The following is a 26,039-nucleotide window of genomic DNA, read 5'->3' as shown; positions in this document are numbered from 1 at the left end:
AGATGTAATTCACATACCACATAAATAACCCTTTAAAATGTAAAATTGAGTGGTTTTTAGCATATGCATAGAGTTGCACATCACCACAATCAATTTTAGAACATTTTTATCACCCCCCTGCAAAGAAATTCATATCCTTTAGCTGTCAACCTCCAATCCCTCTATTTCTCTACGTCTAGGCAACTTATCATCTACTGTCTGTCTCTATAGATTTGCGTACTCCGGATGTTTCATATAAATGCAATCATGCAACATGTGGGCTTGTGACTGGCTTCTTTCATTTAGCATCATGTTTCCCAGTTTCATCCATTTTTAGCATGTTTCAGTACTTTTCCTTCTTTTCGAAACAGTTTTATTGAGATGTCATTCACATGCCATACTGTTCATTCCTTTAAAGTATATATAATTCAATTGCCTTTAGAATATGCAGTTATGTAGCCATCACCACAATACATTTTTAGAACATTTTTATCACCTCCAATTCCTTTTTATTGCCAAATAATATTCCATTGTATGGATATACCACATTGTATTTATCCACTGGTGGGCATTTTTACTCTTAGAATATTATAAATAATGTTGCACAAGTTCTTGCAGGGACATATGTTTTCATTTCTTGTAAGTACCTAGGAATGGAATTAATGGGCTATATGGTAATTATATGATTAAGCTTTTGAGGAACTGTCAGATAAGCCATGTGATTGATTGATTTTAAAGACAGGGTCTTATTGTATTGCCCCAGTTGGTCTCCAACTCCTGAGCTCAAGCAGTCTTCCTACCTCAGCCTCTGAATGGCTGGGACTACAGGCACGTACCACTGCACCCAGCTGCCATGTGATTTTTTTCCTCCCAATTTTCTCAGTTAACATTAATCATGTATATTTTCATGAGTTGTTAAGTGTCCTTTGAGCATGTGGCTTTTAACATTTGCAGAGTTCCAAATTTTAGTTGGCCGATCCCCTGTTATTGGGGACACTTCCGATTTTCATCATGATAAACAGCATTTCCATGGGCCTTTTTTTTTTTTTTTTTTTTTAAGACAGATTTGTGCTCTTATTGCCCAGGCTGGAATGCAATGGTGAGAACTGCAACCTCCACCTCCAGGATTTAAGCGATTCTCCTGCCTCAGCCTCCCGAGTAGCGGGGATTACAGGTGTGTGCCATCACGCCTGGCTAATTTTGTATTTTTAGTAGAGCTGGGGTTTCACCATGTTGGTCAAGCTGGTCTCGAACTCCTGACCTCAATGATCCATCCGCCTTGGCCTCCCAAAGTGCTGGGATTACAGGTGTGAGCCACTGTGCCCAGCCCCATGAGCATCTTTAGGCACCAATCTTTTATTTAGGCATCTCTGGTTATTTCTCTAGAGCACATTAGTCAAATAATTGTATCAAAGGGCACAGGCAGTTTTGAGGCTCTCAGTGCATAATGATAAATTGCCTTCCAAAAAGGATGTGCCCGTTTGCATTCTCAAAAGCACAGTGTGCACCCCTCCTTATATTTTAATAGTTTCCTGAGGTCACCAGAACATGAACATGGGGAGGGCAGGGACTTGCTTGGGCATCTTGGATACCACGCCCAGCTCAATGTGCAGTACTTAGTAGAGGTTTGTGTGACATGAATGAGTGAGAGCACATGAAAGCCCAGATGAGTGCAGGGTCCGTGGGGCACAGTGGAGGGTACAGGTGTGTGAGCACCGTGAAGGCCAGCTCCACAGGACTTAGCACACTGCTGACGTGGGGACTCAGTGCAGACACAAGTGGTAACAAGGCCTCGTGAGTCAAAGAGCTTCTCACCCTGGAGGTCAAAGCAACTGATTGGAGATGAGGAAGCCGCACTCCAAGGTCACTTAGGGACAGACGCTGGCAGGGCTGGTCTGAAGACTGGCAGCAACTCCTTTTTATACTCCACTCTGCAAGCACCAGTCTTTATGCAGAGCTCTGGAAGAATTCCCCTCACTGAGCTAGCAAGGCCATCAAACTCCGCGTTCACCTGGATATCCTGAGGAGACACCCATTACAAGGATGAACTTTGTTACTATCTGAGAACTTGACCATTTTCCACTCACACACACAAGGTCTCAGAGAAGCTCCTTCGGGTGGCTTCTCCCCTGTGGATGACAATCTCATACCCGCAAACTAGTAAGATCCAGGAGAGAAGGGGACAATGTGGGACGTTTAAAGTCCCGCTGTATTTATTTATTTAGAAATGGGATCGTACTCTGTCACCAGGCTGGAGTGCAGTGGCTCAATCATAGCTCACTTCATCCTTGAGCTCCTGGACTCAAGCTATCCTCTCGCTTAAGCCTCCAGAGTAGCGGGGACTACAGGTGCCCACCACCATGCCCGGCTATGCTGTGTTTTCAGATCTGGGGGCTGTTTACATAGACACCTATGCCGTTTGTGAAAATTCTCCAAGCTCTATGCTTAATCTCTGTGCATTTTTCAGCATAAATGTTGTTCCTCAATTAAAAAACCAAGGGGTTGTTAGAACAGAACTGGCACTGATTGAGTCCTTCTCTGTGCAAGGCCTTTCCCTCAGGTCTGTCATCTCAGCTTAAGTTCATGATGGCCTTGGGGGGTAGACGTTAGCCCCATTTTACAAAAACACAAGTCTGAGCCCAGGGAAAGATTTTCCTTGAATTATAAGTCTTCAAAACTATTTCCCTCAAAGCCCAGAATAAAATCTGGGCTAGTCAGATTATACTAGTGATAACAGATAACAACAATTAAGGAATAGAAAATAGAATATTCGATTCAGGCTAATTGTTTTTCTTCGTGTTTTTGTTTTGTTTGTTTGTTTGTTTTTAAGATGGAGTCTCGCTCTGTCACCCACGCTGGAGTGCAGTGGCACGGTCTCGGCTCACTGCAACCTCTGCTTTCTGGTTCAAGCGATTCTCCTGCCTCAGCCTCCTGAGTAGCTGAGGTTACAGGAGGGCACCACCACATCCAGCTTACAACACAGAGTTTCACTCTCGTTGCCCAGGCTGGAGTGCAATGGTGCAATCTCGGCTCACTGCAACCTCCACTTCCTGGGTTCAAGTGATTTTCCTGCCTCAGCCTCCCGAGTTGCTGGGATTACAAGTGCATACCACTACGCCTGGCTAATTTTTGTATTTTTAGTAGAGACAGGGTTTCACCATATTGGCCACGCTGATCTTGAACTCCTGACCTCAGGTGATCTGCCTGCCTCGGCCTCCCAAAGTTCTGGGATTACAGGCATGAGCCACCAACTCTGGCCAAATTTTTGTATTATTAGTAAAGACAGGTTTTGCCATGTTGGCCAGGGTGGTCTCGAACTCCTGACCTCAGGTGATCCACCTGCCTTGGCCTCCCGAGGTCCTGGGATTATAGGCTTGAACCATCATGCCCAGCCCAGGCTAGTTATTGATTGATTGTTTATGATTCTTTGACTCAGAATCTTGTCCAGGATCCCACATTGATAGACACAGGATTTGGTCCCAAGCCTGAACTGATTCCAAAGCCCATGGCATTCCCATGAGACTAGGGGCTTCTGATAATGACCATACATTGTGTCAAGTAAGTATATATTTGGGTAGGATAATGCCATATGTCATTCTATTTCTTTTAGAACGAAAGATCCAGTGCTGACAGGAATTCTCAGAGCAGCAGGCACATGGTTAAGGCAAGAACAGGCCATTAGAAGGAAACGGTAAGGATGTTTGACATCAGTTGTCCCAAACCTGAATAACTGAAACTACACACACACATTTCTGGAAAGGCTTTGACTCAAGTCTGGATTGAAAAAAATCAGGGTTAGAATCAGCACTGATTTGTAACTCAACTTTTTTGTTTCCTTCTTTTTTTATATTTTTTGAGACAGAGTCTGGCTCTGTTGCCCAGGCTGGAGTACAGTGGCACAATCATAGCTCTCTGAAGCCACAAACTCCTGGGATCAAGTGATCCTCCTGCTTCAGTCTTCTGAGTACCCAAAACTACAGGTATGTGACACATGCCTGGCTAATTTTTTTAAAAGCTTTTTGTAGAGATGGAGATCTTGCTGTGTTGCCCAGGAGAGTCTTGAACTCTGGGCTTCAAGGGATCCTCCCACCTCAGCCTCCCAATGTGCTGAGATTATAGGTGTGAGCCACCTCACCTGGCACTTTTTCTACATTAAAAATCAAAATTTGCCAGGCTCAATGGCTCATGTCTGTAATCCCAGCACTTGGGAGGCCAAGGTGGTTGGATCACCTGAGGTCAGGAGTTCAAGACCAGCCTGGCCAACCTGGTTAAACCCCATCTCTACTAAAAAAATTTAAAAATAAAAAAAATTAAGCCGGGCATGGTGGCACACACCTGTAATCCTAGCTACTTGGGAGGCTGAGGCAGGAGAATTGCCTGAACCTGGGAGCCAGAAGTTGCAGAGAGCTGAGATAGCACCACTCCACTCCAGCCTGGGTGACAGAGTGAGACTCCGTCTCAAAAAAAAAAAAAAAAAAAAATCAAAATTGACCCAAGACATGAGAAACCACAGCACAAGGATCACTTGAGTTCAGAAGTTTGAAACCAGCCTGGGCAACATAGCAAGCCCCCATCTCTAAAAAAAATTAGCCAGGTATGGTGACCTGTGTCTGTACTTCCAGCTACTTGGCGAGCTTAGACAGGAGGACCACTTGAGCCAAGGAATTTGAGACTGCAGTGAGCTATGATCACACCACTGCACTGCAGCTGGGCGATAGACTGAGACCCTGACTCAAAAAAAGTGGCAGAATTGAATGAAAAGGGATCCTAATCTCTCTCACAGCCACTCAAGTGAACCTTCCAGCACCACAGTCCACCTGCAGACAGTCGGGGGAGGGGCAGAGGGCAGCCTTGCAGGTGCAACTGCAGATCTAAACCTCAGTGGATAGGGAGCATCGTGCCCAGACCTCCACTTACCCTCTCTCAGCCAATGAAGAACCCAGGCAGGGTCCCCAGGCAAGATCCCGCAGAACCACCAGTCCAGAGGGGGCAGAGCCGAGTGGCACCATGCCTGCAGTCAGGTCCCTATTGCAACTCTGCCTCTGCCACACCGTGTGTCTGGGCAGGGCTCTTGATTTCTCTAACTCTCACTTTCTTCTTCTAAAATGATGATACCTCACAGGGCTGTTGGGAGGATCAGAAACGAGATTTATAAAATGCTCTTACTGAGAAATCCAACAGTTCCAGGGCAGAGGCTGGATTGTCCTGGACAGACTTGAGGAGACCAAAGCAGCCTTCACTTCGCATGGGATTCCTGGACACCTAAGAAACACGCACACAAAGCTGCGAGAAGCCGGGTCTGGGGAGGCCAGAGAGCAACGTGAAAGGGAAGGAGGGGCTCCTTATCTCTGAGGACACAGCTACTATGGCCACACTGTCTCAGCTCAGAAGGTGTCTCCATCAGACAGTCAGACAGAATGCTCTGGTGAGGCTGCTGGGCCAGAGAAGAGAGGAAGGGAGAGGCCTCTGACTGATACAGACACACAAGACACACTCTTGCCTTTAAGAACTTGCCTGCTGGGGAGAGGGGAGGGAAAGGAAGCATCATGAAATGTGGTGTGATCAGCGCAGAGTGTGCACCAACTCCCCTGGGAGGGAAAGGCTGGGAGGGGAGGTGTATCTGGGTAGGGCTCAGCTGAGCTTCCCAGGTGAGGTGGCCGGAGCTGGACATTTCAGCAAGAACAGCAGAGGAACAAAGGCAGGGGTGAAAAATAGTACCGTGTGTGTGTGTGTGTGTGTGTGTGTGTGTGTGTGTGTGTGTGTGTACTCCGAGCTTGCGGTGAGAGCACTGAACTTGGAAGAGAGGGGCTGGCAGAGCCCAGATCCCCCATGACATGCTATGTTACCTTTTTTTTTTTTTTTTAGACAGAGTCATGCTCTGTCGCCCAGTATGGAGTGCAGTGGTGAGATCTCAGCTTGCTGCAACCTCCGCCTACTGGGTTCAAAGGATCCTCCTGCCTCAGCCTCCAGAGTAGCTGGGATTATAGGTGTGCGCCACCACTTCTGGTTAATTTTTTTGCGTTTTCAGTAGAGACAGGGTTTCACCATGTAGGTCAGTCTGGGCTCAAACTCCTGACCTCAGGCACCTGCTTCAGCCTCTGGAAGTTCTGGGACTACTGGCGTGAGCCACCACGCCCAGTTCCCCGTGACAAAATGCACTCGAAGCTTGGGTTTATCCAGAGGGGATAAAACTCCAACAGTTTTCAGGCAGGGCATGTTTCTGGTTTAGAAAGGTCACTGGGTAGCAGGTGGGAAGGAAGGACTGTAGCCAGGAACCCCGCAAGTTCACAGAAGCTGAGAGGGGAAGTCAGAAGAGGGAGGAGTCAGCAGGGTGAGCCCCTGCAGAGGGTGGGCGGGACGGTGTGGAAAAGGGAGGGGCAAGTAGGCTCTGGGCCCCAGCTGGTGACTTGGGAAGGAGCCCCTCACCAGGAGGCAGCCCTTAGAGGGGGGTGATGCATTCAGGTTGGACTCTCACATTCCCACGTGACTTTGGGACATTTAGAGGACTGTTTAGGAGGTGACTGGAAACTCAGGTCTACGGTTCAGAGAGGTCCAGGTTCCTGTGGGGCAGGGAGCAGGGGAGGAGAGCTATGGGAGAAGCCCAGGGAAGGCTGGGGTGGGGAGCTGAGGGCCGACAGAGCTGGGTGTCCATACCCAGCTAGCAATACTGTGCCCCAGCATGTACCTGCTGTGGGCACAGTGGTCCCCTGGGGACCTGCTCCCCACTCGCCTCCCTCCTGTGTCTGTCTTCTGCTCTCTGTCCTGCTCAGCACTCCCTCCCCACCTGCAAACCCAGGGGAAGGACTCCAGCTGGAAACACCAGGCCTCAGGTCGGCCTGAGCAGTGGCCAACGCAACACCTGGGTGGGGCCTGGGTCCCAGCAAGACCAGAGGAAAGGCAGGGGAGAAGATGAGGGAGACACAAGGGGTGCCCAGCCACCTTCATCAGAGCAGCACCCCAGCCCACAGAGGAGGAAGGGCAGCAAGAAGATGCGGGAGAGAAGCTGGGAGGGAGGAAGGGGAGAAGAGGAGGGCCAGACCCCAGATGCAGGGTGAGTGGCAAGGGAGCGAGCCAGCCTGTGTGCACCTGCCAACTGCCCCTGGGTGGGGGCTGCGGGGGAGGGATCTGTGTGGACTGGTACAGGGCAGGTCTGTGCTGGGGTCTCAGTCATCAGGCTAGCACTCACTACAAGAATCCTCAGCGTCTGGTTGACCCGGAGACCCAGGCCCAGGCTCAGGGCTCCCATCGCAGAGATGCGGTTGTTGCTGCAACAAAGACAACAGACACATGCTTTGTGCAACCTTCCAAGCAGCCGTGCAGAGCCCACTGCCCCAGGGTGCCCACTGGAGTTGCCATTGCAGCCACCAGGTTGGGTCTCTCATTCCAGCCCTCCACTCACACCGCAGGAACCCTGGATAGGTCAACAGGTAAAAGGTAGAGATGACACCGTTCAGAGGGATCACGCAGCAAACACGCCTAAAGCGTCCCTGTCCTGGTGGACACCAGCTGCCGCTCCCTGGCCCTCTGAGCTCTGCAAGTGCTCCCACGCATTCTGCCCGAGCTGGCATCTCATGCCTATCACCATGACAACGCCTGTTCCAGAAAATCACCTTGCTTCTGTCCAAGGCCTCTCCTCCTCCCGCTGTTCCCAAACTGCAGGCCTCAGCACCACCCTGGACCACTTTGTCTCCGGAGCCAGTCCCACTTCCCTTTCACTTCTCAGACCCCAGCTCTGGCTGCACCTCCATTTTCAGCCTCTGTGGCTGCCCCTAGTCTTAGCTCCTCCCATAGGGAGGAAAGCTGGGCAGGAATGAGTGGGGCCTTCTTGCCCACGGGGAGCTGCCCCTGGGAAAGGTCTCAGCCACAGCAGCCCATGACCTCCCTGGCCTCTGGCCCATGACCTCCCTGGCATCCACCTCTTTTCTTCCTTCTGGGCTTGTGCCCCCTGGCTAGACTGGGACACTGCATGGCCTGGAGGAGCCCCTCACACAGGGCATGCTCCAGTAGCCACATGCTGAGCAAAACAGGCACTGGGGCCCACTTGTCAGGGTCCTGCCTTGCCTCATCTGGACTAGGCTCATTTTTCTCCCTCTGTTGCTCAGGCTGCAATGCAGCGGCATGATGACAGCTCACTGCAGCCTGAACTCCTGAATCCTACGCTCAAGCAATCCTCCTGCCTCAACCTCCCAAGTACCAGGAATGATAGGTGTATGCCACCGGAAATGGACAATTTTTAGATTTTGCATAGAAATGGAGTCATGCTATGTTGCCTAGCCTGGTCTCAAAATCCTGTCCTTAATGGATACTCCCACCTCAGCCTTCTGAAGTGCTAGGATTACAGGTGTGAGCCACAGAACCTGGCCTTGGCTCATCTGCAAGGGAGGAAAGCTTGCATGGAGCACCCGCCATGCACCAGGCTCTGCGGGAGATGCTTTATACACACCGTGTGCAATTCGCAGCCATCCGCCTGTGCTGTAGGAATCACAGGTCTCTATGTAACAGTGATGAACTCCCCATGACTGTAATTCCAGCACTTTGGGAGGCTGAGGCAGGAAGACTGCTTCAGCCCAAGAGTTCAAAGCCAGCAGGAGACTGTCTCTACAAAAAAGAAAAAATTAGCCAGGCTTGGTGACATACTCCTGTGGTCCCCGCTACTTGGGAGGCTGAGGTGGCGGGATTGCTTGAGCCTGGAAAGTCAAGGCTGCAGTGAGCCATGATCACATCACTGCACTCTAGCCTGGGCAGTAAAGCAAGATGCTGTTTTAAATCAATACATAAAATTATAAACTCCAGCGATAAGGATGACAGAGCTGCTCTGGGACTGTGGCTCAAGCCCCGTCACGGGTAGACTGTGTGGATCAGCAGAAAGATCATGGAGCCCACGATTCCTGGGGCGTGCCCCCGGGGATCCTCACCTCATGTTGAGTTCCTCCAACACGTTGTTGGCCTTGAGAGCCTCACCCACCGCAGAGGCTCCAGGATCCCCAAAGCCATTGTATGAGATGTCTAGAACTTTCAGGAAGATGTTTGCCTAGAATACCGAAGAGTGTAGTCATGGAACCCCGTCTGACAGTGGAGCAAGCCAGGGTGCCACAGCCTCAGAGCCAGGAGTCCTGAGGAGCAAAGATAAGGGATAAAGGGCAGAAGGGGAGAGGCTCCAAGGAAGGGTCAGGAAAGTGCCATGCAGACCCCCCGGTGGCTACAGCTTGGATGATGGTGGTCAACAGAGCCCAGTGGCCCAGAGCACAACAGGAAAGGACCGGTGTAGACGTGAATGGCCCTCAGAGAGACCGGGAGGGATGTGTGCAGAGCAGCAGCAGGCCCCAGAAACATTGAACGGACTCCACACCCATCTAATGGCTCTGGAGGGCAGGGATCCCAAGATCCAGTGAAGAGCTGTTGGATGAAACCTGCCCAGGGTACTGTGATGGGAAGAACAGTAGGTGCTCTGGCAAGACAGAATGTGACATGCCACCTTGTGGGGCAGGACCCCAAGGTCAGCCCCTGTATCAGGGCAAGACAGCAGCTGCCATGGCCTGAGGAGGACCCCACAGGGTATCTGGCACTAGGGACATTGCAGACACCTTGTACCACCCTAGCACCAGCTTAAGCCGCCCATTCCCGAGCCCTATGAGCCACACATGGAAGGGAACAGTGGGTGTTTGAGAGGCTGTGCTGGCATCCAAGGGTGCAAGGTCTCATCTCAGGAAACCACCTGCCTATGCCCAACAGTGAGCGTGTGTCACCAGACTGCACGGATGTCCCTTCCCAGCTGGGTGTCTATGGTGTCTGGGGAAGGTGCAAGACATTCAACAGTGACCCTTCAGGAAATGATATGACAGTGAGCACAGCGTATTGTGGTCACTAAATGAAGCCAGGAAAATTAAAATCACCTAAAGAAACAGTCTTTAAGCTCTGCTTAAAAGATCCACGGTTTGGCCGGGCGCCGTGGCTCACGCTTGTAATCCCAGCACTTTGGGAGGCCGAGGCGGGTGGATCACGAGGTCAGGAGATCGAGACCATCCTGGCTAACACGGTGAAACCCCGTCTCTACTAAAAATACGAAAAATTAGCCGGGCGTGGTGGTGGGTGCTTGTAGTCCCAGCTACTCAGGAGACTGAGGCAGGAGAATGGCGTGAACCCGGGAAGCAGAGCTTGCAGTGAGCCGAGATCGCGCCACTGCACTCCAGCCTGGGCAACAGAGCAAGACTCTGTCTCAAAAAAAAAAAAAAAGATCCAAGGTTCATTTCCGAAGAGCTGCAGAGACAGGGAGCTGGCCCCTGTGAGGCAGGTCCCAGCAGACAGGTTGCAGGGATGACTAGGTGGGGGCTTCATACCTCCAGTCCCCTGGCAAATGCCACAGCTCCCGGGCCTCGGAGGTGATTCCAGCTCACGTTAAGTTCGGTGAGTCCAGTGTTTTCTGCCAGGGCTTGTCCGAGTGTCTCCCCTTCAGAAACACCAAGAGAGACCTTCTGACTCACTCTCTTCAGTCCTTCAAAAGATCGCACTGATGCCCACTGTGTGCTGAGCCTCTGCTGGGCAGGAGGGTCACAGACATGAAACTAACATGGGCCTGCCATGCCCTTAAGGAACTCACATTTCATGGGGGAAATACAAATACAAACGTATGGGATGTGAGCTATTCATTTAGACTGCAAAGGGGGAGGCATGGGAACCGAGTGGTGGCTAACCCGTCTTGCGGACAGTCAGGAAAGAGGACAGAGGAGATAACTCAGGACTGAGGAATTCCTGACGGGCTTGTGCATGCACAGTGGGGAGGAGACACAGGAAAGTGCAAATGGCAGAGGCACCTGTGGAAATGCATGCAGGCTTGGAGCTGGGGCTGGGGAGGGCGAAGCCAGTGAGGTCAGGAAGGAGTAACAGGCACTTGAGAGATGCTGAGGGGCCTTGAGTGCCAAGCTAAGGGGCTTAGGCAGCACATACAAGCGGCAAGGAGTCAGGGAGGGCCTTAAGAAGCGATGAGGCTGGACTAGCATTTCAGCAAGTGGCAGGTGTCCAGGATAGACTGGGCTGGGTGGGGGCAGAGGCAAGAGGCTGGGGGACCACGTAGAAGGCTGGTGCCATAGGGTCGGCACGAGGTGACTGGGCTGGCACAGCTGTGATACAGAGGAGATGGGGGTGGTAGAGAAAGGAAGGTGAAAGCCAGGCAGTGGTGTGTGCCTGTGGTCCCAGTGACTCAGGAGGCTGAGGCAGGAGGATTTCTTGAGGCCAGGAGTTCAAGACCAGCCTGGACAAAAAAGCGAGACCTGGAGATGAAGGCGGAGCAACATGGCCGAACAGAACCCTCCAGCAGTCATCCCACAACCCTCACAGGAACACCAAAGCGAACATGTGGGGAAAAGAAAGAGAGATCAGACTGTTACTGTGCCTATGTAGAAAGAAGTAGACATAAGAAACTCCATTTTGTTCTGTACTAAGAGAAATTCTTCTGCCTTGAGATGCTGTTAATCTGTAACCCTAGCCCCAGCCCTGTGCTTGCAGAGACATGTGCTGTGTTGATTCAAGGTTTAATGGATTTAGGGCTGTGCAGGATGTGCTTTGTTAAAAAAAAGTGCTTGAAGGCAGTATGCTTGTTAAAAGTCATCACCATTCTCTAATGTCAGGTACCCAGGGACACAATACACTGCGAAGGCCACGGGGACCTCTGCCTAGGAAAGCCAGGTGTTGTCCAAGGTTTTCCCCCATGCGATAGCCTGAGATATGGCTTCCTGGGAAGGGAAAGACCTGACCTTAAAGGGTCTGTGCCTCTTTGCAGTTGAGATAAGAGGAAGGCATCTGTCCCCTGCTCCTCCCTGGGAATAGAATGTCTCCGTGTAAAACCCAGTTGTATGTTCTATTTACTGAGATAGGAGAAAACTGCCTTAGGGCTGGAGGTGAGCCGTGGCAATACTGATGTTTGTGTACTCCCACATCAAAGCACAGCACCTTTCCTTAAACTTATTTATCACACAAACATCATTGCTCAAATGTGCTGACCCTCTCCCCACCATTACCCTATTGTCCTGCCACATCCCCCTCTCCGAGGAGATGGTAGAGATAATGATCAATAAATACTGAGGGAACTCAGAGACCAGTGCCAGCGGGCGGGCGGGGATCCTCCCTATGCTGAGCGCAGGTCCCCTGGGCCCACTGTTCTTTCTCTATTCTTTGTCTCTGTGTCTTATTTCTTTCCTCAGTCTCTCTTCCCACCTGAAGAGAAACACCCACAGGTGTGGAAGGGCTGGCCCCCTTCACGAACATTTATACACATAAGAAAGCACCTGCATAAGACACAGAAACCAGCTGCACATCACAGTACCTGCTTTTAACATCATAACAGGGAAACAGGCACTAAAGAGGAAAGAAAGCTAGTCTTTTTGTTGTTGTTAAGACACGGTCTCACTCTGTTGCCCAACCTGGAGTGCAGTGGACAATCACGGCTCACTGCAGCCTTGGCGTCTTGGGCTCAAGCGATTCTCCTACCTCAGCCTCCTGACCGAGACTACAGGCACAGGCCACCACTTGGGGCTTTTTATTATTTTTTTTTTTGAGACGGAGTCTCACTCTGTCACCCAGGGCTAATTTTTAAAATTATTTGTTGTCACCACTGAGGCTCCCCATGTTGCCCAGTTTGGTTTCGAACTCCTGGCCTCAAGCAATCTGCGCCCCTCAACCTCTCAAAATGTTGTTGGCATTACAGATAGCCACAGTGCCCTGCCAAGCCTCACTTTTAATTTCACCGACTTCTTGCAATAATTTTCTTAGAAGGCAAACTGGTTCTCTGGCAGTCACATGCCAGGGCCAATTCTCACAGGCCAAGGCTGATGTCACCCCACTTGCTCTAAGCTGCTTGAGACAGAGAAGTGCTTCTGAAAAGGCAATTCTCGGCCAGGTGCGGTGGCTCATGACTAATCCCAGCACTTTAGGAGCCTGAGGCGGGCGGATCACAAGGTCAGGGGTTCGAGACCAGCCTGACCAACATGGTGGAACCCCATCTCTACTAAAAATACAAAAATTAGTTGGGTATAGTCACGCGCGTCTGTAATCCCAGCTACTCAGGAGGCAGGAGAATTGCTTGAACATGGGAGGTGGAGGTTGCAGTGAGCAGAGATCACACCATTGCACTCCAGCCTAGGTGACACAGTGAGACTCCACTCTGTCTCAAAGGAAAAAAAAAAAAACGGTTTTTGTTCTTTTGAAAATGTTCCTGGGGCATCCATTAAAATGCGGATTCACCGGCATTCTCCTAAGAGTTTGGTTCAGCAGGTCCAGGGTCAGCATCTGCATGCCCAACCCAGGGTCCCAGGTGATCCTTACTATTATTGGACCATTTGAGGAGAGGCAGGTAGAAGTGCATATTCCTGGCAAAGCAGATAGCTCCTGCATATGCTCAGGGGCATGACAGTGATGAGATCAAGGAATCCCAACCATGTCTGCTACCTCACTTGGAACAAAATCTTCACCCTTTTTGCCACAGCCTGTAGCCCTGCAGCCCCCTCTGCCCTCTCCACCCCACAGCCTGGCCACGCTTCCCTGGCTCCCTAGCCTAGTCACACTGCTGTCTGCCAGTCTGGGGAACAGGCCCGCATGCTCACGGTTCCTCTGCTTGAAATGCTCTCCCTCTGATCTTGCCAAGGCTGACTCCTTCCCACTCTGCACATTTCAGCTTAAATGTCACCTCACAGAGGCCTCCCCAGCCACCTCTTTAAAGCAGGAGGTCCCCATTCTTCTCCAGAAGCAGAAACTATTTGTTTCTTCTGAGAATGATGTTGTCAACATTGTTCCTTGAGGCCAGGAACTTGGTTTTGTTCAAGGTAGATCCCTGGTGGCTAAGTCAGTGCGCAGCACATACAGCAGTGGGCAATGAGATATTTGTGGAAGGAATGAAGAGTTCTGTGTGGCTGGAGTGGAAGAGGAGTGGGGCAAGGTGGGGTGTGGGGAGCAGGAGCCAGAGCACATGCTCCCTGGTGATGTGCAGTGCGGTCCTGCCAACCCCCACCCACCCCTGCCCCAGGAAGCTGAGTTTTTATGTCCCATGGTGCCCTGGGCAGGCGTTACCTGCTTGCTCATTCAGCTGGTTATAGCTCAGGTCCAGGGACTTCAGGTCTGTGTGGGCCAGCAGGATTTCAGCAAGGTACTGGGCCGCCTGCTCCTCCAGGCCATTCCCTGACAGCTGTATCTTCTGCACGGCCCGGTTGATGGTGAAAGCAGCACAGAGGGCCTGGGCTCCTGCCACTCCCAGCTGGTTCTCCGACAGGTCCACAGCTGGGGGACATATCCACTCCTCAGTCAGTGGGACACAAAGCCAGGCACCCCCCCACCTCCCTCTTCTGCCATCCCCCAAACCTCCAGGTCTGAGGCAGAGGAAGGCGCCTTACAGGTTAACTGTCCTGGGGTTGCATGGTGGCTCTGGCTCCCAATGGCTGGGTCCCCTCTGCCCCTGACCTCCCCCTCCCTGTGTGCCCACGAGCTTCTGTGTCAAGTGGTTAAAACCGCCTACCTCTTGGTACTGTAGAGACTGCTGTGGTGGGGGACAGCCACCCCGTCAATGACTGTGTCTGGCAGTGATATCACCACCCATTTCAGAAGCCCTCACGGCCCCATTGCCAGTATTGGCAATAACAGCCCAGGTGGCCATGCATGGAGCACTTACATGGGTCACACACTCTGCTGACCACTTCAGGAGCGCGTTTCACTTCATGCTCACCACAGCCCCAAGCCTATGAGGTCTTGTGGGGGCCATTTCACAGATCAGAAACTGAAGCTCAGAGAGGTGAAGCTGCTTGCCCAGGTATCCAGCTCTTCGGTGGCAGAACGGGCATTTGGCCCCAGCCGCATCAAACTCTCACATTGCCTACCTGCTTCTTACAATACCCAACCCCCACCTCTCTGTGTGGAAGGACTCTCCCAACCTGCATTCAGGTATTGGGAGTCTACCATGTGCCAGGTGAAGAGGGGGATGCTGGCTAGCAAGAGAGGAGAGTGGTGGGGTGGGGTGGGTGAGGAAGGGACTTGTATCCAGCATTGACTGCACAGCGGAGGGTCTAACTCTACCCCACATGCCCCCTCCTGTGATGAGGCCCCTCCTTTATCCACCAGCAGCACCAGCAGGCCCCAGGTGACATGGCCCAGCTTTTGGGGGTGGAGGCACATCCCTGAGGATAGGGAGGACTGACGCCTGCCCACCTGACCCAGGCCCAGCACCTACCACGGATGCTGCTGCTTTTGCTCAGGGCACCTGCCAGGGCCTCTGCACCCGCCCCACAGAGCCCATTGTCTCGAAGGTCCAGCCGCTTGACATATGGATTGGAGCTCAACGAGGAAGCCAGAGCCCGGGCGCCCTGGGACAGACAGAGCAAACACACTGGCCACTATCCTGGCTCATGCTCCAGGGCTCAGCCCGCTCCACGTCCTCCAGCTGGAAAGCCCACCCCTTCCCACCTGTTTTAAGTGACACCTGCTTCTCCTTTCAGGCTCTGTGAAGGTCTCCTCCCACCCCCAGCTCTCCCTGACCCCCCAGCTGGTCAGGAGCCTGCAGGTTTCCCAACCCTTAACGCCACCTGTCACAGCCTCAACCCCATCTGTCTCCCAGATGTGGAGGGTGGGGCATGCCTGGCACAGGCAGAAGCTGGGGAGTGTAGGGGACAGACTCTCCCTGTAAGCCTGGATACAGTGTCCCTCCAGGGGTACCTGGGGCCCCAGGCCACGGTGCCGGAGGTTCAGCTCTTGGGTGCTCCCTTGGCGCAGAAAGCAGGAGACGGGCACAACGCTATGGGCCCGGCGAGACCTCAGGTACAGTGTGTCCCTGACCAGTTCTCCAAGCCCATGGGTGCCTGGTAGGAGACAGGGGGACGAATGTGGACCCCTGCACAGCTACAGCCACCTGTGTCACTACCTGGCCTATATTTTGCCTCTAGAAGCACTGCTTCCTGTGCTCCTTGGGACCACTGCTCCCATAAGACAGATGAGGACATCAAGCCTCAGGCAACGCAAATCTTTTCCTTAAAGTCATACAGCTATGAAAAGAAAGTTGGACAACCTGGGCAACATAGCCAATTTTTTTTTTTTCAAGACAGAGTCTTGCTGTCACCCAGGCTGGAAGGCAGTGGCACGATCTCGGCTCACTGCAACCTCTGCCTCAAAGGTTCAAGCAATTCTACTACCTCAGCCTCCTGAGTAGCTGGGATTACAGGCGCCTGCCACCACACTGGGCTAATTTTTTAGCAATAGAGACGGAGTTTCACCATGTTGGCCAGGCTGGTCTCAAACTCCTGACCTCAGGTGATCCGCTTGCCCAGGCCTCCCAAAGTGCTGTGATTACAGGCGTGAGCCACCAAGGCCAGCCAAAAAATTTATTAAATTAGCCAGGTGAGGTGGTCCCCTGTAGTCCCAGCTACTCAGGAGGCTGAGGCAGAAGGCTCACTAGAGTGCAGAGTTCAAGGCTGCAGTGAGCTATTATCCTGCCACTGCACTGAAGCCTGGGTGACAGAGCAAGACCCTGGCTCTGATAAATACATAATTTATTTATATATTTGTTTATTAATAAATATGAGCCCAGGCAATCCAATGTTGTTGGTTGCGGTAGAAGCCGTGGCTGGCCTGCGCTGAGCGTCCCACAGCTAGGGGTGGTAGCTAATCCTGCCAGAGTCAGGCCTCTGCCAGTCTGATGCCAAACTGCATGCTGTGTCTTTTAACCTGGACTGCAGACCACACATGTGTTGTAAACATTTTACGGGAGAAAAAACCGAAATAGTTCTCAATTCTATACATCCATTAGCTTAGTTTTTCCTGTGGATTGGGAAAACCCGACTGGTTCCATTTCAGGACACAGGAAAACCCGGCTTTTATTCCATTTCAGGGCGGGACAGCCCTTGGTGCACAGTCTGGCGGGATTTTGCATTTTACCCTGATGCTTCTAGGAGCAATGAAGGGAGGGCAGGGGGCTGGAGGAGCCCCTCAGACGGGTACGTTCCCTGCTCGACACGGGTCTCCTGCCCCCTTAGCCCCAGCCCGCCTCCCCCGACCCCTGCCGGAGAAGACCCCAAAAGGGGAGGAGTCGAGCCTGCCCCCTCCCCTGAGCACCTTCCATCTCCCAGTCGGAGTCCCAATCGGCCTCGGCACCCTGCACGGCCTCGGGGACCCCTGAAAGACGCCCACAGGCCGCCATAGCCTCCTCTTCTTTCTGCTCTTCATCCTCCCCAGACCTCTCGCAGGAACCCCTCATGGTTACGACCCTCTCGCAGTCTCAGACACTGAGACTGGGACAGCTTGGCGTCCCACTCAGAGCGCGGCCCGGGATTGTGGGCGGAGTCTGCGGCTGCGCTGACCAACCGAATGTGCCGTCCAGCGACAGGCGCCCCCCACAGCCAATAGCGAGGCGCTCCCCCGCGGCGGTCGCCCCGACAACCAGGTGTTGTTAGTTGCCGTAGAAACTGTGGGGGGTGCTTGTGCTGAGACTCCTCGCCCAGGCTGATAAACTGCATGCGCCACAGACCATGCACCGGGTTGGGCGCTTTGAGGCTTTTATCCTCTCTGCCTCCCTAGGCGGTTCCAGCATCGCCCCCCTTTCATGGAATGGGAAACATGCCTGACTCCTGAGCTTGTGTTTTCTTCACTGCACTTGGGAGCAGCTTTTCAGGAGGGTCTGGGGAACCTCTCAGAGCCAGGTCACCCTCTCACTCTGTGGCTCTCAGTTCTCTTGCATGCGCTGGCCTTTGCATAGGCTGTTCATTCCCCTGGGAACCTCCATCCCCATCTTTGTCTGCTTATTCACTTCAGAATCTGCAAGGGTCGGCTCAGAAGTCACTTATTCCTGAAGCTTTACTCAGAGCCTCCCCAGGGCTGTTGCTGCCCTCAGGCCGTCCTCTCACAGCACTGATAACAGCTGTCCTTCCCCATCCTCTCACCACCTCCACTCCCACCCCAGGAAGTGAGACCCCAGGGCAGGGACAGAGCTGCTGCTGTATTCTGTGTGCCATGGCCCAGCAAAGGGAATGTAGGGAGGGTAGGAGGTGCAGGACAGCTGGGGTTAGGGGCTGAGGGCTGGGTGTCGGAGGCTGGATCCTGCTTTAGTGGAAATGTCCCTTTAACAGCGACTGGCCTGGCCTGGCTCGGGCCCTGCTTTGCCTCCTGTTCAGCTGTGACTGCAGCTACCATGCTGACTCATGTGCCTGCAGCTAGCAGGAGCTGGCAGCATGGGCTCCCCAGGGGCTATGACAGGCTGGGGGCTTCTGGATTATAAGACAGAGAAGTATGTGATGACCAGGAACTGGCGGGTGGGCGCCCTACAGAGGCTGCTGCAGTTTGGGATCCTGGTCTATGTGGTAGGGTAAGAGAGAAGAGCTTTTGGCCAGGCTGGAGGGGCAGGGGAAGAGGTGGGGGGTGGGGTTTGGTCCTGCTGGGTTGAAGTTGAGGGTTGGGCTGTTTAGGGGCTGGAGGGGAAGGGGGCAGATTGGTTCGGGGGCTGGGGGGAGGTAGGCAATACAAGACAGGAGAGCAAGAGCAAGCTGTGTGTTTGTCCTGTGTGCCCACCTGCCTCCTTCCCAGTCCCTCCCCACGGCCCCACCCAGGGGGCACAAGACATCATCCTTAACATCTGTGAGAGCTGGAGCAGTAGCCCCAGAGAGACCACCAGCTATATCTCGGGTCAGGGGAGTCTAGAAGCTGGGAGCTGGGTCTAGTGAGGCTGGGGGTGGGTGCTGGCTGGGGAAGGTGATTGTCCGAGGGCACTGGCTCTCTGACGCATGGCTGGAGCTTCTGTCTCGTTCAGGGGGTCTGGAGTGGGAAGTGGGGCCAGAGAGGAGGTAGGGCCCACGATGCTGGACTGGGAGCCTGTAGGGTGTGGGGAGAGAACTGAGCATGTAGGGCCCAGCTCCGCCCCTGTCACTACACGCTGGGGACACACCACACTGCCCAACTTCTCCTCCCCAGGTGGGCTCTCCTCGCCAAAAAAGGCTACCAGGACCGGGATCTTGACCCCCAGATTTCCATCACCAAACACAAAGGGAAGTGGCCGACTTGGTGAAGCCGCCTCAGGTGGGGGCCCTGGTGCTGCAGACGGCGGCGCAAGTCCTTTCCCCGCTGACCGCTTGAACACCCGCCATGCAGCCAGTGTGTGCGAGAGAGAAGCATGTGATGCCGGAGACAGCTGGGCGTTCTCAGGAAGGCCTTCACAGAGGAGTGACGCCTGGACAGGGCTTTCAGGGATGTGTAGGAGGTTCCGGTAGAAAAAGGTACGGGTTGAGAAGCCAGGCCAGAGAAACTGCATTTCCGAAGGCTGCCAACAGAAAAGAAGGGGGTGTTTGAGACTAATGGCTTGAGCTTGAGAGGGGTGAGGGGTGTGGGAGGGCTGGAACCGGAACTTCCTGTAGCCCTGCTCCCTGATGGGGGCACCTCTGTCAGGTGCTCCTCCTCCACCTTCTCGGCTGCATTTTCCTCCTCCCTCCACCCAGCTTATCCACAGCCTTAACTTCCACCTCTGGTCTTCTGATACCCAGGGTGTGTGTAGCCGCAGTGAACACCTGCCCAGAGCACAGCTGTCTTCCAGGTGCACACCCACATGTCCAAAGGTCAACTATTTCCCTCTCCTGGCATGGCCTCTGTGACATCCACTAGTTCTGAGGGCTCTGACATCCACTAGTTTAGTGCAGCAGCCAGACCCGTGACTCAGCCTCAACCCCTTCCTGTCCCTTCCAACATGTTTCACTACTTGCCATGCCACGCCTGCATGAGACTATGACCTCCTAGAGGACCCTTAGATGCCCCTCTCACCCTTTCCCTACTGCTCGATGCACACCACTCAGTAGCCAGGCTGAACTTTCACACCAGGCATCCTCAGAGCCTGCAGCCCCTGCTTCTACTCTCAGGAGCCCCCCCACCCCCCAATGATGGTGGCCACCCATCCCTCCTAATCCCAATGACTGCCTCTCTCAGAACCCTCTGCACAGCCCTCACCTTCCTTTCCTGGGCATGCATTCCCCAAATTCAGTGTTCTTGTGGGCAGCACTGGAGGGTCAGCCTCCCCTTCCAACATCCTTGGCCACCCTTTGACCACAGGCAGAGCTTTCTGTCTTCTCACCTGTGCCCTGCCATGCCAGTGCTGCTGTGTGTGGGATGGGAGACTCACCTCCTCTCCATCCTGGGCAGGTGCCGGGCCCAACTCTCCCCTGGATCTTCAGTACTAGAAGCAGCAGGCTGTTGGAATATTCTGGTTGATGCCAGGCATGGTAGCTAGAGCCTATAATCCCAGCTACTTGGGAGGCTGAGGCAGGAAGATCTCTGGAGCCCAGGAGTTAGAGGATGCAGTAAGCATTGATGACACCACTGCATTCCAGCCTGGACGAGTAAAGTGAAACTCTGTGCACCTGTAGTCCCAGCTACTCAGGAGGCTTAGGCAGGAGAATCCCTTGAACCCAGGAGGCGGAGGTTGCAGTGAACCGAAATCGTGCCACTGCACTCTAGCCTGGGTGACACAGTGAGACTCTGTCTCAAAAAACTAATACATAAGAACGAAAATAAAAGATATTTTGGTTGAACAAATGAGAAAGAAACTTGTCTCAAGAGATGGACATGGGCACGAGGCTTCCCGGTCTCAAAAATGGCCAGAACCCTGCCAGCCTCCCATCTCTGCTTCAATCTGCCTTATGGGGGGACAGGGTTAATGACTGGACGGGGCCAACATCCCTTCCCTCATAAACCAGGCTGCCAGCTTCCGGCCTTTCTGGTCGATGCGAGCCCAACCAGGCCAACCTTAAGATTTGCCTCCTAGGGAGAAAACGTGTTCTTCTTGGTGACCAACTTCCTTGTGACGCCAGCCCAAGTTCAGGGCAGATGCCCAGAGGTGAGTTTGTCCAGGATCCTCCCAGCAGACCCCTCATTCCTCCACCAGCCCCAGGTGGCCACCCGTGTTTCCCTTTCCCCTTCCCAGGTGGCTGAAGGCTCAGCATGTGCTTAGTGTCCCCCAGGCACTGGGCTACATCTTTGTGTGAATCATTTCGTTCAGTCTTCACATATCCCCACAGGAATTCCTGGGATCCCCATTTCAGAGGCAAAGACTGAGGCTCAGTGAGGTTGAATCACTTTCTTAAGGCCTCCCAGCCTGTGGGTGACAGAAACCCGAGCTCTGGGCAGCAGCAGTTTCCATGAGGTGCCCAGGCCCTCCCATCCTGGTCCTGCCTCTGGGTACTCTCCAGGTTGTTAGTGTGACACCCAGAGCTGGGCACATGCTCAGGGAGGCTCCAATAGCAAGAGCCAAGCAGTGGCATGATCATGGCTCTCTGCAGCCTCAAACTCCCAAGTGATCTTCCTACCTCATCCTCCAGAATACCTGGGGCAACAAGCACAGGCCACCACACCCAGATAATTGTATTATTCTATGTAGTGATGGGGTCTCACTGTGTTGCCCAGGCTGCTTCCAAACTCCTGGACTCAATCAATCCTCCTCCCTCAGCCTCCCAAAGTGCTGGGATTATAGGTATGAGCCACCAAGGCCAGCCCAGGACATGTTTCTTGAGAGACACAGATATCTTTTGGTCCCGTGTAGTAAGAAACCAAAGTTGAATAAGCTTATACTTACGTTCAGCAATCAATGTTTCTGTATTATATCTTATTTGGAAGTGATCTAGATATTCAACAAATAACCATCTTTTAATTTAACTTAGTTTGACTTTAAGGTTTTAGATTACCAAAAAGATTTTGGATTTGTGTGTGTGTGTGTGTGTGCGCTTTTGTCACCCAGGCTGGAGTGCAGTGGTGCAATCTCGGTTCACTGCAACCTCTGCCTCTTGGGTTCGAGCGATTCTCCTACCTCAGCCTCCTCAGTAACTGGGATTACAGGTGCCTGCCATCATGCCTGGCTAATTTTTGTATTTTTAGTAGAGTCGAGGTTTCGCCATGTTGGCCAGGTTGTTCTCAAACTCCTGACCTCAGGTGATCCATCCTCCTTGGCCTTCCAAAGTGTTGGGATTACAGGTGTGAGCCACCTTGCCCGGCCAGAAATTATCATCATTATTATTGTCATTATTATTGAGACAAGGTCTCAATAATAGTGGGAGTTGGCTGGAGTGCAATAGCACAATCATGGCTCACTGCAGCCTTGAACTCCTGGAAATTATTTTTAAGTAGACATATTTTATAAAATGTAATCATTATTTAAATAGTATGTCTAGCAATAAGTCAGTCAAAAATAAAAATTAAAACAATAAAAAATTATTTATAGCTGGGCACAGTGGCTCCCACCTGTAATCCCAGCACTTTGGGAGGCCAGGACAGGAGGATTGCTTGAGGCCCAGAATTTGAGACCGGCCTGGGCAACATAGTAAGACTCCACTCGACAAGAAAATTTTTCTAAAAATTAGCCAGGCATCATGGTACACACCTATAGTCCCAGCTACTCAGGATACTGAGGCAAGAGGAGTTCAAGGCTACAGTGAACTACGGTCCCACTACTATAGTTTAGCCTGGGCAACGGAGCAACACCCAGTCTCAAAAAATAATAATTATAACTTATTTACAAATTTTTTCCCACTTGCATTTATATAAGTTTAGTTTGTTTAACAATTAGATTTGAGGCTGGGCGCGGTGGCTCAAGCCTGTAATCCCAGCACTTTGGGAGGCCAAGGCGGGCGGATCACGAGGTCAGGAGATCGAGACCATCCTGGCTAACACGGTGAAACCCCGTCTCTACTAAAAAATACAAAAAACTAGCCGGGCGAGGTGGCGGGCGCCTGTAGTCCCAGCTACTCAGGAGGCTGAGGCAGGAGAATGGCGTAAACCCGGGAGGCGGAGCTTGCAGTGAGCTGAGATCCGGCCACTGCACCCCAGCCTGGGCGACAGAGCGAGACTCCGTCTCAAAAAAAAAAAAAAAAAAAATTAGATTTGAATTGTGAAAACTTCATGAAACATTAGACAAAGCTAGTTATTAAGTTTTATTTTGCTGGCAATTTTTTTGACATATATATTAGGCAAATATCAAACATTATTGAAGTAAAGTATCTAAAATGTTAAACATTCAACACTTTTTTTAAATCTCATATGAGCATACTAGGGGTTGTTCTAGTTAATTCCTCAGACACTTTTGTTTTTTGGTTTTTGGTTTTTTTTGAGACGGAGTCTGGCTCTGTCGCACAGGCCAGAGTGCAATGGCATGATCTCGGCTCACTGCAACTTCCACCTCCCAAGTGGTTCCAGTAATTCTCCTGCCTCAGCCCCCCAAGTAGCTGAAATTACAGGCGCACGCCACCACACCCAGCTAATTTTTTTTATATATGTATTTTTAGTAGAGACAGGGTTTCACCATGTTGGCCAGGCTGGTTTCAAACTCCTGATCTCAAGCGATCCGCCCACCTTGACCTCCCAAAGTGCTAGGATTACAGGCTGAGCCACTGCGCCCAGCCCAATGCCTCAGATACTTAAGTTTTAAAGATATGATAAGATTTACACTTTCAAGGAACTGAGAAAGAATGTAGATTTTCTCCAAGAAGGAGTTTCAGAGCATATTTTTTGTTATCAGAGATCTAGGGTGATGTTTATGGTTTCTTTTTCCTAAGAGTACGATAGTTCAGCAGATTTTTTTGTGGTTTCGGCCTAAACATGGGAATGCCTGGAGCTGATGAGGTTTGATGACAGAGCCCCAGGAAGTGGGAGGAATTGTAAGGTACAGTGAAGCAAGCCTGGCTGCTCATTCCCAGAACCTGTGTTAGGTCTGTTTTCTGGCTATCAGTATTTACATGTCACCTGTATATCTTGGGCCTGAAAAACAGGCTGGGGTGCTTTCTGTGAATCTTACAGGAAAAGGGAAGATAATTAGGCAGCTGGGCATTGAAAGGATATTTGGAGAAGTTTTAGGTCTAAAAGAAATTTGCTGAGGAGATAGGGCCAAGTTTTGAGGAGGGTAGGTTTAACTCAGGGGCCCAGATATCTGAAAGATCTTCAGGGACAGGGACTTGGGGGTTAAGCAGAGCACAGGTGGATGGAGGAGGAGAATTTACAGAGGATGCAGATTTTAACTTTTATTCTACATCTGATTTCTGCTCTTTAATGTTGAGGAAGATTAAAGGAAGTCTCTAAAGCTAACCATTATATTTCTTTTTTTTTTTTTTTGAGATGGAGTCTGGCTCTGTCACCCAGGCTGGAGTGCCATGGCGCCATCTCGGCTCACTGCAACCTCAGCCTCCTGGGTTCAAGCGATTCTTCTGCCTCAGCCTCCTGAGTAGCTGGGGCTACAAGCACGTGCCACCACGCCTGGCTAATTTTTGTATGTTTAGTAGAGATGGAGTTTCAACATTTTGGCCAGGATGGTTTCAATCTCTTGATCTCGTAATCCACCTGCCTTGGCCTCCCAAAATGCTGGGATTACAGGCATGAGCCACCGTGCCTGGCCTATATTTCTTTGTGTCTTCCTTTTGACTTGATCTTTCTCTAGTTACCAATAGGACAGTTGTTTAGGATGAAATCACCCTTTTGTGGGGGGGGGGGCGGGGGCGGTTTAGAAATGGGGTCTCACTGTGTTGGCAAGATCATAGTTCACTGCAGCCTCAACCTCCTGGGCTCAAGCGATCCTCCCACCTCAGTCTCCCACAAAGTTGAGATTACAGGTGTGAGCCACCACACCTGGCCAGTAGCACTCTTTAAAATACTTTTAGACTGGGCACAGTGGCTCATGCCTGTAATCCCAGCACTTTGGGAGGCCGAGTCAGGCAGATCACGAGGTCAGGAGTTCAATGCCAGCCTGGCCAACAAGGTGAAACCCCATCTCTACTACAAATACAAAAAATTAGCCAGGCATGTTGGCAGGCGCCTGTAATCCCAGCTACTTGGGAGGCTGGGGCAGGAGAATCACTTGAATCCAGGAAAGAGAGGTTGCAGTGAGCCGAGACTACGCCGCTGTACTCCAGCCTGGGCAACAGAGTGAGACTCTGTCTCAAAAAAAAAGAAAAAAAGCTTTTAGATTCAAAAGTCCAAATCTTCAATGTTATACCTACTTTAATTGTGACTCAAAACCAATAAGCCTTTTTATGGCTTAAAATCAGTATGCCTTTTCTGGCTTAACCGGAGACACAGAAGAGCATCCCAAACAGGCTGGAAAAGATGCAATCCCCCTCAAGATCCAAAGTCTTTCTCAAGATAGCCTAAGCAAGCAAATATCCTAATTGTTATCAAGGCAATGAAAGCTGAGACAAGTAGGACAAACTCCTCTGAGAGCTGAAACCGTTGGACAGAGACACTGTGTTTCTGATTCCTGGGCAGCTGGCTGGCAGCCTAACAACGACCTGTCCCCCAACCCCCCCAGCTGGCAGAAACCAAAGAGAAGATTTTCATTGGTCACAGAGCCATGTTCTCAAGACATAAAACAAGATATAATAAATCACACAAAAGACAGAGACATGGAAAACAAGCTGTATTTCTGGGAGGCTGTGAGTCAACAGCCACTATGTATGCAGAGCCAAATACCAAACTCAGAAGTGTGAAATCAAATAATTCTTTTTTTTGTTTGTTTTTTGAGACAAGGTGTCTCTCTGTCACCCAGGCTGGAGTGCAGTGCTGCAATCGTGGCTCACTACAGCCTCAAACTCCCAGGATCAAGCAATCCTCCCGCCTCAGCCTCCTGAGTAGCTGGGACTACAGGCGCCTGCCACCACGCCGGGCTAATTTTTGTATATTTAGCAGAGACGGGGTTTCGCTGTGTTGGCCAGGCTGGTATCAAACTCCTTTCTCAAGTTATCCAGCCACCTCGGCCTCCCAAAATGCTGGGATTACAGGAGTGAGGCACCGCCAAACTGTTGGATCTTTACATTACTATGAGCCTCGGGAGGAATGTGGCCATGTGGCCTGAGGCATGGAGTATGCAATTGCAACTTCTGCTTTTTCCTGTAAATGGTTGGAAATGACTGAGCAGCATCAGAGATAAGATGCCCTCAGAGCTTGCCTTCTTCTCACGGAATGTTGAAACAATTTTCCTTGGAATGTAGCAAGCTGTACTAATCGAATCTAACATACTGGATTTGTACACAAGATGTTGCAATCCTGCTGGCACTGTTTCTGTTTCTACCTTAGCTTCCCCA

At 51.7% G+C, this 26,039-nt stretch overlaps 1 protein-coding gene across 2 annotated transcripts; it reads right to left on the bottom strand.

Moving 5' to 3' along the window:
- Positions 1–1,015: 1,015 nt before the first annotated feature.
- Positions 1,016–17,233, bottom strand: LRRC74B (leucine rich repeat containing 74B). Of its 2 annotated transcripts, XM_015457411.4 has the most exons (9): positions 17,062–17,233; positions 15,670–15,812; positions 15,188–15,320; positions 14,038–14,244; positions 10,317–10,426; positions 8,895–9,010; positions 7,166–7,244; positions 5,146–5,241; positions 1,016–1,999 (listed from the first exon to the last, which is right to left on the bottom strand). In XM_015457411.4, exons 1-9 carry the CDS (start codon positions 17,201–17,203, stop codon positions 1,844–1,846), a joined length of 1,182 nt encoding a protein of 393 aa, XP_015312897.3. In that variant the 5' UTR covers positions 17,204–17,233; the 3' UTR covers positions 1,016–1,843. The 2 variants fall into 2 exon arrangements, with proteins under 2 accessions (XP_015312897.3, XP_073860441.1); XM_074004340.1 differs by lacking the exons at positions 1,016–1,999; positions 5,146–5,241 and having other exon boundaries at positions 5,827–7,244.
- Between the last annotated feature and the right edge of the window lie 8,806 nt (positions 17,234–26,039).

This window comes from Macaca fascicularis, chromosome 10 (genome assembly GCF_037993035.2).
Source record: "Macaca fascicularis isolate 582-1 chromosome 10, T2T-MFA8v1.1".
Taxonomy (NCBI): Eukaryota; Metazoa; Chordata; class Mammalia; order Primates; family Cercopithecidae; genus Macaca; species Macaca fascicularis.
Note: the sequence above shows the minus strand (reverse complement) of the source record. Positions and strands in the feature narration are given on the sequence as shown.